This window comes from Aotus nancymaae, unplaced genomic scaffold, assembly GCF_030222135.1.
Source record: "Aotus nancymaae isolate 86718 unplaced genomic scaffold, 86718_ANA_hifiasm-v0.15.2.pri h1tg000007l, whole genome shotgun sequence".
Classification (NCBI taxonomy): Eukaryota; Metazoa; Chordata; class Mammalia; order Primates; family Aotidae; genus Aotus; species Aotus nancymaae.
Window position 1 is genome coordinate 40,654,858 of NW_026988418.1, and position 15,824 is coordinate 40,670,681.

The 15,824-nt window shown below is 39.1% G+C and overlaps 1 protein-coding gene across 3 annotated transcripts in view; it reads right to left on the reverse strand.

Moving 5' to 3' along the window:
• Positions 1-1,631: 1,631 nt before the first annotated feature.
• The window catches only part of USP33 (ubiquitin specific peptidase 33), a 72,755-nt gene continuing 58,562 nt past the window's right edge, over positions 1,632-15,824 (reverse strand). For all 3 annotated transcript variants that reach the window (XM_012442754.2, XM_012442753.2, XM_064372529.1), the window contains 3 exons: positions 7,500-7,602; positions 3,497-3,565; positions 1,632-3,116 (listed from right to left, as the gene is read on the reverse strand). In XM_012442754.2, the coding sequence (XP_012298177.1) occupies positions 2,959-3,116; positions 3,497-3,565; positions 7,500-7,602 (330 nt within the window). In that variant the 3' untranslated portion in view covers positions 1,632-2,958. The remainder of the gene's footprint in view (positions 3,117-3,496; positions 3,566-7,499; positions 7,603-15,824) is intronic.

The window sequence follows — 15,824 nt, forward strand, 5'->3', positions numbered from 1 at the left end:
GTTCCAGCTACTCAGGATGCTGAGGTGGGAGAATTGCTTGAGCCAAGGAGGTTGAGGCTGCATGTGAGCTCAGATTGCACCACTGCACTCCAGCCTGAGTGACAGAGTAAGATGCTGTCTCGAAAAAAAAATTATATATATATATATATATATATATATATATATGGGCTCTTAGGGACCAGTATCTTTATCTTATTATATATCCCAATAACAGACACTACTGATGTGACTGATACCACAACCAGTTTCAAAGGAATTCATAGGCAAATTACATTATGGTAAATAATTTTCTGACTACCACTCTCAATTCAAAATAAACTCTTTATTATATGAAGCCATGAGTTGGAGTCCTACATCTGCCACTTCTTCGCTGTGTGACTTTGGGCAAACCACTTAACCTATATCATAGAGTTGTTAAGAGGATTAAATGTAGGAAAGCACTTTAGTAAAGTAACTGAAACATTCTAAGTTTCAATGAATATCAATCATTATTAAAAACAAATCTTTTTTGATTAACCACTAAATATTCGGCATTACACTAAATTCTGGTGAGTCACAAAAAATCAGTAACATTCAGTCCTTGAGGAAGATCATAGTATAATATTTTACTATATATTTTTAAAAACTTCAAATAGATCTTAAATGGCTTCTTAATAAAATTTGTTTCATTAAACATCAAAACTTTACTATACTGATGAGCAGCCTAGGCAATGAAGTGAGACTTTGTCTCGACAAAAAATAAATTATCCAGGTATGGTGGTACACACTTGTGGTCTTAGGTACTCAGGAGGCAGAGGTGGGAGGATTGCTTGATCCCAGGAGATGGAGGCTGCAGTGAGCTGTATTCAATGCCAGGCACTCCAACTTGGTGACAGAGCTTGAGAGACCCTGTCAAAAAAAAAATAAGTAAAAATCAACTTTACTACACTGAATGACGGGTTTGCATACTTCTGATTAAGAAATAACCAGAGGCCAGGTGCAGTGATTCACACCTATAACCCCAGCTCTTTGGGAGGCCGAGGTGGCTGGATCACTTGAGCCCAGGAGTTTGAGACAAGCCTGGGCAACATGGCAAAACCCCTTCTCTGCCAAAAAAAAAAAAAAAAAAAAAAGACAAAACTTAGCCAGTCTCATAACCTGGTCTCAAAATATATAAATTTTTTTAAAAAACTGGCTAGGTGCAGTGGCTCATGCCTATAATCCCAACACTTTGGAAAGCCAAGGCAGGTGGATCACCTGAGGTCAGGAGTTAGAAACCAGCCTGACCAACATGATGAAACCCCATCTCTTCTAAAAATACAAAAATTAGCTGGACGTGATGGCCCACACCTGTAATACAAGCTACTCAGGAGGCCAAGGCAGGAGAATCGCTTGAACCTGGGAGGCGAAGATTGCAGTGAACCAAGATTGTGCCACTGCATTCCAGTCTGACTGAGAGTGAGACTCCATCTCAAAAAATAAATAATACATAAAATAAAATAGAAATAGCAAGAAGGTAATATTAAAAAAACTTTATACCTTTTACCTTTAATGTCTATAAAATAAAATAGAAATAGCAAGAAGGTATTAATATTAAAAAAAACTTTATACCTTTTACCTTTAATGTCTATCAAATAAATTCAACATTCAAGTTTTACATTTTAAAATCATTTTTATTGAGCTAATTTTAACAACATTGCTTTAGCTGGTGACAGCTGCCCCAAACCAAAACAAAGCCATCATGAAAGCTATTCAACATCCTCAATGTAATCCAGTATGTTTTTGTACTTGGAATATAGTTAAACTTTTGACATTACATAATCAAGCAAATAGCAGTGCATACTATATTATTCAAAAAGACTATTTCATTTAAAAAATCAAGTTACAAGTAGCCTTAGCATTATCAACAATCTCAGTGACACATTCCACACTTCATGCTCTCAAAATAAAAAGTGCCCTAAAACTAACTCTAAGTTTTTTAGTTACTGACATTAATACTAAACCAAAGTTACAGGAATTGAAGTTTAACATTGTACAATATAAGTGCAATGAGTTACTGATACCAGCTGACAAATTCCACTCAAAAGACATCCTTGATACATTCAAAAAAAGACATTTTGTAAATTTTAATAAGCTACTGTATATGCTGCAGTGCAAAAAAAGTGACACCCTAGTTTCCTGAGCTTTAGGAAATTAACAATTTTCTGACTACTACTTTCAACTTAAAATAGGCTCTTTATTGTATGAAGCCATGACAAAACTATACAATTAAATTAGTCTTTTGGAGAACTGAAAGACTGGTCAGAGTTATGGTGATTCAGGGTGATGAAAAAGTTTTCAAAGCAAAAGTATTTACAACACTACAAAGGATACTATGGGATCCCCATGTAGTATAAAGATTAAAGATAACCTACTGATTTCACAATTGTCCCTCCTCTTTCAAAAATGTTACTCTGGGCCAGGTGCTGTGGCTCAGCCAATCCCAGCACTTTGGGAGGCTGAGGTGAGTGGATCACCTGAGGTCAGGAGTTTGAGACCAGCCTACCCAACATGGTGAAACCCCGTCTCTACTAAAATACAAAAATTAGTTGGGCATGGTGACGGCGCCTATAATCCCAGCTACTCTGGAGGCTGAGGCAGGAGAATTGTTTGAACCCAGGAGGCAGAGGTTGCAGTGAACTGAAATCACGCCACTGCACTCCAGCCTAGGAGACAGAGCGAAACTCTGTCTCAAAAAAAAAAAAAAAAGAATTTACACTAAAAGACTTTATGGTAAGTATTTAGCATTAAATATACCAACCTGTGGTATATTACACATTTTAATATATTCTTCCATAATGCCCACTAAGAAGAAATGGGATAAATGATTAAAAAAAAAAAAATACAGACAATAAACACACTTTTAGGAATGTTTTCTCATGCGTACATGTCAGAGAAAGTGAAAATGATTCCTCATTAGAACTCTCTATATCCTAAAAATTACAAAGACCGAGTTTCTACTTCAATTTTTTCTTCTGCTTGAAGTATATCTGGATCAACATGAACAACGGGAGGTCGTAGGATAACTTCAGGCCCTCCACCATAAATGGACTGCAGAAAATTCCATGTTTCTTCAGAAATCTGGCCAGAATCTGCTCCTTAAAATTATATAGAAAAAATAATGTTTACAAACCTACATATTCATATTGCAAAAGCTTTCTTAATATACCCCCCAGCATGAATCCTCTAGGGATAACTGAGAACTTTTGGAACATGAATCTGCAGACTACCAGCCCATATTGTTATAAGCTGCAACATATGGTTTGTCTTAAAAAGTGAGAGATGCTTTTTCTTAGCTCTTACCAACAGCCCTAAGACCTTTTCTCAGATAAAAAAATAGTGGCTGCTTTCCATTATTTGCCCTAATGTATGAATTACATTCTTCAGCTGAGTAAAAAAGTACTATAGATGACTAATGATAACATATTCCTAACAGTGACAAATCACCCACAAGGGCATAAATATGCGTCAAACTTACCTTGCCTAAGCATCACATTACCACATTTAGTGACTGCAATCTTAGTATTGTCAATAGGACCTGGAGGATCTAAAGGAAAAAAGATCAAAATGCATTTTCAAAGAAACGTAACTTGCATAATTCTGTGCCTGACATTAATTGTGACCTGTAACTATATAATCACATTGGTTATTTCTTAGCCAAATTATTATAGTTTTTTTTTTTTTTTTTTTGACATAGAGTCTCACTCTGTTGTCCAGGCTGGAGTGCAGTGGTGCGATCTCAGCTCACTGCAACCTCCACCTCTCAGGTTCAAGCAATTCTCCTGCCTCAGCCTCCCAAGTAGCTGGGATTACAGGCATGCGCCACCATGCTGAGCTAATTTTTGTATATTTTTTAGTAGAGATGGGGTTTCACCATGTTGGTCAGGCGGTCTTGAACTCCTGACTTCATGATCCACATGCCTCGGCCTCCCAAAGGGATGGGATTACAGGTGTGAGCCATGGCGCATGGCCTATAGTTAATTCTTAATGTCTTCTGAGCGTCTTCCTTTTTAGTTTTTAGTTCACCCAAAACAGAACCAGGAAAGAAGATAAGAGAGGCTCGTTCACAACCATCAGGGTCTAACAGAAATTCTTTCTTTCTTTTTTTATTTTTGAGGTGGAGTTTCAGTCTTGTTGCCCAGGCTGGAATACAATGGCACGATCTTGGCTCACCACAACCTCTGCCTCCTGGTTTCAAGCGATTCTCCTGCCTCAGCCTCCCGAGTAGCTGGGATTACAGGCATGTGCCACCACACTAGGCTAATTTTATATTTTTAGTAAAGACAGGGTTTCTCCATGTTGGTCAGGCTGGTCTCAAACTCCTGACCTCGTGATCCACCCACCTCGGCCTCCCAAAGTGCTAAGATTACAAGTGTGAGCCACCACGCCCAGCCTTTCAGAAATTATTTCTTAACTAACCATTTGGGAGATTACAAGTCAAAATGTAGCACTAATGGCATAAAATAGCAATTTCTTTGTAATTTAAAAGAAATTATGCAATCGGTTTGCTTCAGATTATCAAAGTAACATTAAAAAAATAGCATTATAAAAGAAAATATTTAAATACATTCTTTTTTAAATTTAAGGCAAAAGTGAAGCACATGTTCATCAAAAGCTTTAAAAGAAACTTAAATAAACTTACAATTTAAAGAAAAACCATTAAAAAGTGGGTAAAGAACATGAAGAGGTACTTTTCAAAAGAAGACATTTATGTGGCCAACAAACATGGAAAAAAAGGTCAACATCACTGATCACCAGAGAAATGCAAATCAAAACCACAATGATAGCATATCACCTCAGTCAGAATGGCAATTATTAAAAAGTCAAGAAACAGGCTGGGCCCAGTGGCTCACGCCTGTAATCTCAGCACTTCGGGAGGCCAAGGTTGTGTGGCTCACTTGAGGTCAGGAGTTTGAGACCAACCTGGCCAACATGGTGAAACTCCGCCTCTACTGAAAATAGAAAAATTAGCCAGGCATGATGGTGGGCGCCTGTAATCCCAGCTACTAAAGATGTTCAGGCAGGAGAATTACCTGAACCCGGGAGGAGGTTGCAATGAGCTGAGATCACGCCACACCACTCCAGCCTGAGCGACAAAGTGAGACTCTACCTCAAAAAAAAAAAATAGAGGTCAAGAAACAAGAGATGCTAGCAAGGCTGTGGAAAAATAAGCACACTTTTACACTGCTGATGGGAATGTAAATTAGTTCAACCATTGTGGAAGACAGTGTGGTGATTCCTCAAAGACCTAGAACCAGAAATAAAATTTGACCCTGCAATCCCATTACTGGGTATATATGCAAAAGAATATAAGTCATTCTACCATCTATGACAGACTGGATAAAGAAAATGTGGTAAATATACACCACAGAATACTATGCAGCCATAAAAAGGAAAGCGATCATGTCCTATGCAGGGACATGGATGAAGCCGGAAGCCATCCTTGGCAAACTAATGCACAAACAGAAAACCAAACACTGCATGTCCTCACTTATAAGTGGGAGCTGAACAATTAGAACACACAGACACAGGGAGGGGAACACACACTGGGGCCTGTTGGCGGGGGCTGGGGGATGAGGGACGGGAGAGCATCAGGTAAAACAGCTAATGCATGCTGGGCTTGACACCTAGGTGATGGATTGATAGGTACAGCAAACCACCATGGCACATGTTTACTTATGTAACAAATCTGCACATCCTGCACGTGTATTCCTGAGCTTAAAAATTTTTTTAAAAGCTGTAAAAAGCAGCCAGATATGGGCTGGGCATGGTGGCTCGGGCCTGTAATCCCAGCACTTTGGGAGGCGGAGGCAGGTGGATCAAGAGGTCAGAAGTCAAGACCAGCCTGGCCAAGATGGTGAAACCCCATCTCTACGAAAAATACAAAAATTTGCTGGATGTGGTGCCGGGCACCTGTAATCCCAGCTACTCAGGAGACTGAGGCAGAGAACTGCTCGAACCTGGGAGGCAAAGGTTGCAGTGAGCCAAGACTGTGCCACTGCATTCCGGCCTGGGCGACAGAACAAGACTCCATCTAAAAGAAAAAAAAAAAAGCCATATATGGTAGTGTGAGCCTATAGTCCCAGTTAGTCAGGAGACTGACGCAGGAGGATCGCTAGAGCCCAGGAGTTCAAGGCTAGCCTGGGCAATAGAGAACTCAGTAATTCAGCACTTTGGGAGGCCAAGGTGGGTGAATCGCTTGAGCACAGGAGATCCTGGGAAACACCGTAAGACCCTGTCTCTAAAAATAATTTTAAAAATTAATTTTTAAATTAGCCAACTGTAGTAGTACACGCCTGTGGTCCCAACTACTCAGGAGGTGGAGGCAGGAGGATCGCATGAGCTGAGAGGTCAAGGCTACAGTGAGCCATGATCATGTTGCTATACTTTAACCTGGGTAACAGAGTAAGACCTTGTCTCTATTAATTTAAAATTGAAAAAATACATAAACACAAAAACTTTTTTTTTGTTTGTTTTTGAGATGAAGTCTTGCTCTGTCACTGAGACTGGAGTGCAATGGTGCGATCTCAGCTCACTACAATCTCTGCCTCCCAGGTTCAAGCGATTCTTCTGCCTCAGCCTCCCGAGTAGTTGGGATTACAGGTGCCCATCACTATGTCCAGCTAAGTTTTATATTATTTTAGTAGAGACAGAGTTACACCACGTTGGTCAGGCTGGTCTTGAACTCCTGACCTCAGGTGATCCACCTGCCTCAGCCTCCCAAAGTGCTGGGATTATAGGCATGAGCCACCACGCCCGGCCCACAAAAAAGTTTTAACTATGCATATTGTTGCAGCCTTTTTCACATATCAGGATACCTTTTTTTTTTTTAAAGACAAACTTTCGCTCTGTCACCCAGGCTAGAGTACAGTGACATGATCTTAGCTCACTGCAGCCTCCAGCTCCCAAGTTCAAGCAATTCTCCTGGCTCAGCCTCCCAAGTAGCTGGGATTACAGGCACCTGCCACCATGCCCGGCTAATTTTTGTATTTTTAGTAGAGACGGGGTTTCACTTTGTTGGCCAGGCTAGTCTTGAACTCCTGACCTCAGGTGATCTGCCAGCCTCGGCCTCCCAAAGTGCTAGGATTACAGGCATGAGCCACTGTGGCCGGCACATAGCAGAGTACCTTATTTTCAAATTTTTAAATACTATCATATAAAGTTACTTTAAAAGTCCACTGTATTGAATAAATCATAATTTAAGCAACCTCTTATTCCTTCTAAAGATTTCTAAAATTTTTTCAATGTAAGATCACAGACTTATTTTCTTCAGTTCTCTTATTCCTGCTATAATTCATTAAATAAGTTTAACAAAATTTAAAACCAACAGAATATAAACTAGAAAGTAAGATCCCTAAGGACAGGATCTTTTTCTCTTCTGTTCAATAATGTAACCCCAAGTACACATAGATATTCAAGAAATATTTGTCAAACAAAAAAACAAGTAATTTACCAAAACAAAATATTTTTCAACCACTTACCTCCATCTTTACCCTTTACAAAACTTTCCCATTCTCTAAACCACTGCATACTGATGCAATAAAAAGTAGCTGGAGAGTCCTCTTCTTGGAATGCTCTGTTAAGCTACAAGGGGGAAAAAAAAAGCCAGTCACCTAATATCTAAAACTTGCTTTGTGGCAAAACAATACAATCAATCCACTTCAGTGTTTGATAACTCAGCACTCTGGGAGGCTGAGGCAAGGAGATTCCTTGAATCTGGAGATCAAGACTAGCCTAGGCAACATCATGAGAACAATGTCTTTACAAAAAAAAAAAAAATTTTTTTTTTGAGGTAGAGTTTTGCTCTTGCTGCCCAGGCTGGAGTGCAATGGCACAATCTGGGCTCACTGCAACATCTGTCTCCCAAGTTCAAGCGATTCTCCAGCCTCAGCTTCCTGGGTAGCTGGGATTACAGGTGCCCGCTATCACACCCAACTAATTTTTTTATTTTTAGTAGAGGTGGGGTTTCGCCATGTTGGCCAGACTGGTCTCGAACTCCTGACCTCAAGTGACCCACCTACCTCAGGCTCCCAAAGTGCTGGGATTACAGACATGAGCCCCCATACTCAGCCTATATAAAAAAAAATTTTTTATTTATCTGTGTGAGGTGGTTCATGCATATAGTTCTAACTACTCAAAAAGCTGACGTAAGAGGATCATTTTTTGATTGCACCACTGCACTCCAGCCTGGGTGACAGAGCAAGACCCTGACTCCAAAAAAAAAAAAAAAAAAAAAAAAAGTGCTACAGTAAGATGTACACTAACACTAACTTAGTACTAGGAAGCGTGGTAGCATCTATTAATAAACAATTCTAGGTTATGTCTCAAAATGTAATAAGTATATAGAAAAATGGGCATAAAGATTAGGTAAATGAAATAAATACTCCACCTATTTATTAAAAATCTAATGTGTAAACTTTACTTTATAGTACATATACTATATCCACAGTCTACACTTTTTGAAGATACTGGTAGACAACCTGCTATTACCTACCATGCTGCAATGATCTTGTACATATCATTTCACAAGCAATATACATAAATGTATAGGTAAATTCTAGAAAGTGGTGGAACCGTCCCTGAAACCAATTCCCTCTTCTAGCCCTTAAGGCCTAAGGAATTGGTATGTGACTCAAACTATACACAACTCTGCCAGAAATAAAAATCTTCAGAGAAGTGACCTAATGGTTAGAAGGGAATCATTCCAATGTCAATTCAGGTAGATACTCAGGACTACCTTATTTCTCAAACTTCTGGAGGTCTGGTTTTTCAATTTTTAATTTTAGTAAATTTCTCTTTCTTGCTGGGTTAGCCAGTCTGGCTTGTACCACTTGCAATTTAAAAAACCCAAGTGACAGAAAAACTGTTCTAGAAGAGAAGCACAGGCAAAAGAGGCTTGGGGAAATTAAGGCTATTTGGAATTAATATAATTGTAGTAGTGTGTAAGACTCCTAAAAATATCTCATGATAGGCAATTAAATCCATGGAACACACTACCTATGGACAAAGACAACCAAGTTCAGATTATATAGTTCCTCTAATCAAATCTAATCAAAACCCTGTGACTGTCTACAGATATCCTTATAAAAATAGCCCAGAAGTACCTCCATGATCTTGCCCCATAATCTGACCTCATCTTCTAATACTTTCTTCCTCATTTTTCACTGGTGGTCACACTGGCCACTTTGTTATTCCCAGAACCAAACAAATACACCCTGCCGCACAAGTCTTTTCAGTAACCCTTCTTTTTGCAGGTATCTGAATGACTATCTCCCTTATTTCCTTTAAGACTTTGCTTAAATGTCATCTTCTCAATGAGGCCTATCTTGAAAATCCTGTTTAAAACTCCAAACTGGGCTGGGCATGGTGGCTCACACCTATAATCCCAGCACTTTGGAAGGCCAAGGCGGATCACTTGAGGTCAGGAGTTCAAGACCAGCCTGGCCAACATGGTAAAACCTCATCTCTAGTAAAAATACAAAAACTAGCCAGGCATGGTGGTGGGCGCCAGTAATCCCAGCTACTTGGGAGGCTGAGGCAGAAGAATCACTTGAATCCAGGAGGAGGAGACTGCAGTGAGCCAAGATTGTGTCACTGCACTCCAGCCTGGGCAAAACACAAAACTCTGTCTCAAAAGTAAAATAAAAAATAAAACTCCAACCTGACTCCTCCCTCTCACCACTGTAATCTTGGTGCCGCTTATTCTGTCCAATGTTTCCCTTTTCCATAGTACCCACCACCTTTTAATATAACATATAACACATTTATTAAATATAAGCTCTGCCCTGGTACAGTGGCTCACTTGAGACCAGGAATTCAAGACCAGCCTGGGCAACATGGTAAAACCCCCTCTCTACTAAAAACACATACATATATATATATATAAAAACTACCTGGGTGTGGTGGCACATGCCTATAGTTCCAGCTATTCAGGAGGCTGATGTGGAAGATCTCTCGAGCCTGGGAGATCAAGGCTGCAGAAAGCTGTGATCATACTCTGTGAGGGCAAAGATCTTTCTGGGACACAAGGTAGCTGCTTCAATGGAACAATGAAATAAAAAATGCTGTGGCAGTCTCTGATGGTTAACAAAGAAATCAAGGCATATTTGTCTCAAGGCATGGAATTAAAGTTGGGACTTTCTGTGATGTGCAACTTATCCCTAGAGAACTGAGATTTCTAAAATGTAATGCCAGACTGAATCTGCCAGATGCTGGATTATAAAAACCATTAAATTCATACTACTACCATGTTTGTACACTTTCAGGACTTACTTTATCTTTGATATTAAGAAGTTACTTCCTATGTGTTTAGGTAGAGGCTTTTTAAAAATTAATTAAGCACAGTTACTTCATTGATTTGAAGATGTGTTTCTCACTAGTTTTGGGAACTTTAAACAATTACTCTAAATGTAGTTCTCACCCTGTTCTCTTTTTAAAAATAAATAATAGAAAAATATTGGATCCTATAACTATCCAACATGTCAAAACTTTTCTTCATTCTTTCTGCTTATCTTTTTGTCCTTCACCTTGGGAGAAATCTTTCCACTATATCTTGCAGCATACTAATTTGCTCTCCATTAGTATTTATTTTGCCATTCAATCAACCCATCTATTGAGGTTTTGTTTTGCTATTTAGGATACAATATCCTTATGTATCTCCCTGAATATCAATCATACTTCACATGTCTACATTCACTGCTCTATCTAGGCAGATACCTTAATCTTTCTGGTATAATGCAACAGGGGTAGAATGCTGAGGTCATCATCTGCCACTTCCAAGATTAAAACCCACATAGTCATTTCCTGTGGCCTTTGGCTTGCTTCTTTGGTCTGATTCTATCTGCCTTTTCAATTTTTCAGAAATTTCACTTAAATGCTGATCCATCAAGGGCACCTATTTTTATATTCTAGTGTTTTTAACACATGTACTTTGTTTAAAAAAAAAAAAAAGAGGGCTAAATAAAATTTTAAAAAACCTAATGTTATAGAAAAATAATAATAGATCTGCATTTTTTAATTAATTAATTTTTTTTTTTCAGATGGAGTCTTACTCTGTTATCCAGGCTGGAGTGCAATGGCATAATCTCGGCTCACTGCAGTCTCCACCTTCCCAGTTCAAGCAATTCTCCTGCCTCAGCTTCCTGAGTAGCTGGGATTACAGGCACCTGCCACCATGCCTGGCTAATTTTTGTATTTTTAGTAGAGATGAGGTTTCACCATGTTGGCCTGGCTGGTCTTGAACTCCTGACCTCAAGTGATCTGCCCACCTCGGCCTCCCAAAGTGGTGGGATTACAAGCATGAGCCATTGAGCTCAGAACAATTTTATTTGTAAAGACAGGGACTTGCTCTGTTGCCCAGGCTGGAGTGCAGGGTCGTGGTCTTAGCTCACTGTAATCTCCAACTTCTAGGGTCAAGCAGTCCTCCCTCCTCAGCCTCCCAAAGTACTAGAATTACAGGCATAAGCCACCTTGCCCAGCCCCAATGTGCTTTTTTAAAAAGCAATTTTAAGGTATAATCATCCCACTCAATATGGACTTCAATGGTTTTCTGTAAATATATAGTTGTGCAACTGTTACCAAAATCCAGCTTAAAGCCCTCCGGCACCCCCAGAAGCTGTCCTGCACCAGTTTGCAATCAGTTCCCCTGCTCTTGGCCCTTGAAATCACTAATCATTTGTCTCCACGCTTTTTCCCTTTTTAGAAATTTCATATAAATGAAATTAGACATTATATAGTATTTTGTGTATCAATCTTACATTTGGCATACTGTTTCTAATATTCATCCCTGTTGCATTGATCAGTACACCATGATCTTTTTACTGCTGAACACCATTTTATTATAAAACTATAACACATTTTGTTTATCCATTTATCAGCTGATAGACATTTCAATTGTTTCTAGTTTTGGGCAATTATGAACAATACTGTTCATAAACAATACATTTGTTTATATGTTTTATGTGAACACAAATTTTCATTTCTCTGGAATGAACACCTAAGAGTGAGATTGCTGGGTCATGTACTAGGGGTTGAACCTACAAAAAATTACCAAACTGTTTATCATTTGGCATGCAACATTTTGGATCCTCACCATCAATATTTATAAGAATTCCCTAATGACTATTACATACTTTTTATGTGCTTATTAGCCATATCTACTTCATTTTTTTTTGAGATGGAGTCTTGCTCTGTCGCCCAGGCTGGAGTGCAATGGCGTGATCTCCACTTACTGCAACCTCCACCTCCTGGGTTCAGGCAATTCTCCTGCCTCAGCCTCTTGAGCAGCTAAGATTACAGGCATGTGCCACCATGTCTGGCTAATTTTTGGTATTTTTAGTAGAGACGGGGTTTCACCAGGCTGGTCTCAAACTCCCGACATCGTGATCCACCAACCTCAGCCTCCCAAAATATTGGGATTATAGGCGTGAGATAGTTGGTACTATCTTACATGATGTAGTATCTGCTCCAAACTAGAAACCAATATATGGTGGTTTTTCCCATAACCAGAATGCATAAGCCTAGGAATCAGGTAAAGGAAATAAGAGGGCTCATCCACTACTACCTACTGACATATTCACAAAAGCTCTGCTTCCCATACTCACAACTTCGGTCTCTACTAAATTTGGAAGATTTATATCCCAAGGGAACACAATTTGACTGGACTGAAAGTTGAGACAACCCCCTGGTCATTTTGGGTTTCTCATGTCACTGAATCAGCAAGCAAAGAGAAGGTTACAGTACTGGCTGCAATGACTGATCCCAGTTAAACGGTAAATAAAATGAATACTACATTACTACATAATAGGAGCAAAGAGGATTATGTTGGGAAACCAGATTATACCCACTCTATTCGTTTCAGAGGGATGCTACAACAAAATACCACAAACTTGGTAAATGAAAAGGTATTATTCTCTCACAGTTTTGGAGACCAGAACTCCAAAATCAAAGTGTCAACAGGACCATTCTTCCCGCAGAGCCTCTAGAGGAAGGCTCCATTCCTTGCCTGTCAAGTTTCTACCTTGCAGGTGTATTATTCCAATCTCTGCCTCCGTCTTCATGATTTTCACCTCTTCTCTGTGTATCTCTCTGCTGTGTGTCTCTGTTAACGGACACTTACTGGATTTAGGGCCCATTCAGACAACTGAGGATGATCTCATCTCAAAAATCCTTATAGATGCAAAGACCCCCTTTTTCAAGTAAGGTCACATTCACCAATAAGGTTAATTTACAGAGATTAGAGCATGCAAATATCTTTTTGGGAACCACCATTCAACCCACTGTAGGCACCATTTAGTATTTCCATACTGAGAGAGAGAAACCTAATACATACAAGAATACTAAGGGTTCAAACTCTTCAGCAACGAAGGTCTGGGTTATTTTATGAGGTAAACACATTCACAACCAGCGAGGGTGTTTGCGGACAATAGAGGAAATAAGGAATGGGTAGTGATCAGCTACAGATACATATTTCTTCCTTGACCCACATACATATTTATAAATATTTACCAGATGTTGAAATAACTACCAATTTATTTTTTTCCTTTCTTTCATTTGATACTATTATAAGGTATGTTGTTGGTGGTTAACATTATAGTTCATTCTTTAAATTACAGACTATAACAGGGAAAAGCATGACTAGGCTGATACTGTCTGAACTAAAAGATTTATGAACATCATTTAGAAATAGGTAGAGTGACTGATGGGACTTTGGGTTTCCCAAATATGGGGAAAGGGCAAATGCAACATACATTGGTGCAGGAGTTGTATTGTCAGGCAGAAGCATGATATTGTTGCCACTGTTGTTTGGCTGTATAAGTGCATATGGGTGCTGAGTTGACAAAGGGGCAGACTGTGCTGTATTATCTGTTAATGAACATCATTTTCATCTATTCATATATTCCCTTCTGTGAAGACAAGCCTACATTTTGTAGGATCCATTGCCAGTAGTATACCAGACTATATATAACCATGATATTATGAATGGTCTAAGTGAAAGAAAAACAATTTCCCCCCCATCTGGTGGCAGCTTTGGGCAAGGTTGAGGCATCTACAGATGGCATAAGTAGGGTTTTGCCACCACTTCCAAGCATCTTCCAAAGAATCTAATCTCACTTAGTATTGTAGCACCTAACATCATTAACAGCAGCATCCTGTGTCTTCTGGGCATCCTCTGGAATAATCCTCTTGGGTCCTGATAGCAGCTGTAGTTAGCTTCTCCGGTTTCTAAGCATTGTTATAGGCAGACAGGTGAAATTGTTTCCAAGGACTTTATGCAGTTTTGAATTTTTTTTTAAACTGAAGCAATCTCAAACTTACAGGAAAACTCCAAGTATATAAAGAAATTTTCTTTACCTAGTTCAACTTCAGAATAAGTTGCTGAATAGATGTTCCTTTCCTCCAAATAGCTTGTTGTTTTATAAAATGTTTTCCTCTATTTGGGTTTGTAACTTCCCACATCTGAGATTCAGGTTATCCAACTGTATACCAAAGAAGTGGTGCCATGTTCTTCTAATTGTATACTATCCTGGCACATGGTTTCATTTCTTTTTTTTTAAGATACAGAGTGTCTCACTACATTGTCCACGCTAGTCTCAAACTCCTGGGCTCAAGTGATCCTCCTGCCTCCACCTCCTGAGTATCTGGAACTTACAGGCACACACCACCACACCCAACAAATTCATTTGTTTCATTTCTAATGATATTCATTTTATCTTCATCGAGATGGTGTCAGGATTCTCCACTGAAAGTCTTTTCTCTTTGTAATTAGTAAGTGTTTAATGAGTTAAGTTGAAATGATGTAAGCATTCCATTCCTCATCCTTTCCATTTATTCATTTATTTATACCAATATGGATGCAGTATCTCCTATTTTATTTAATGAGTTGTATGTTGCTATAATTTATTTTAAGGCTAGGCACAGTGGCTTAAGCTTATAATCCCAGAGCTTTGGGAGGCTGAGGCAGAAGATTGCTTGAGGCCAGGAATTAGAGACCACCTGGGCAAGACAGCAAGACATTATCTCTACAAAAAAAATTTTTTTTTAATTAGCCGCACATGGTGGTGTGCCTCTGTAGTCCTAGCTACTCGGGATGCTGAGGCAGGAGGATCCCTTGAGCCCAGGAGTTCAAGGTTACAGTGAACTATAATCAGCCACTGCTCCAGCCTGGTGAAAGAATGGGACCCTGTCTTTTAAACCAAAATTTAAAAATATATAGACATATGTAGATACATAACCATATATCTATAGATATATTTTATATACATATATGTTTAATTTGAAAATATTCTCTATGTATATGAATAGAAGAAAAAAGATGTTTTAGAAGCCAAGATCTGAGAGCTGGGTATGATCAATCCTACCAGAGTAAGCATTGATCCAAGGCATTTTCAATGAGAGTTAAGAAACATCAAGTTTCTATACATGCATACAAACACACACACACACACACACGCACACACACACACTTCCATATTTACTCAGCTATTATCATGAGTTCACAAAGATACCTATTACTCCAATCCAATAACAACACAAGGTACATTTTAGTTTTCTCCCTTTCCGTATTTGAAACTTATCTGACAATGAGAAACTTGGCACTTATTACACTTATGACTTGATCATTTTCCCATATGGAACTGATCGTTCACTGCCACTACCACCACTATGCTGCACCCTTGTAGCCACCAATGTCAGGCCAACATGGGCATCCAGTCTCATCCTGCCTGGGCTCTAACACTCTTGATTGGGCTCATGCCACTCACTATACAGAAGCTCTCTTTACCCTGTTGTGGTTATATAATGCCATT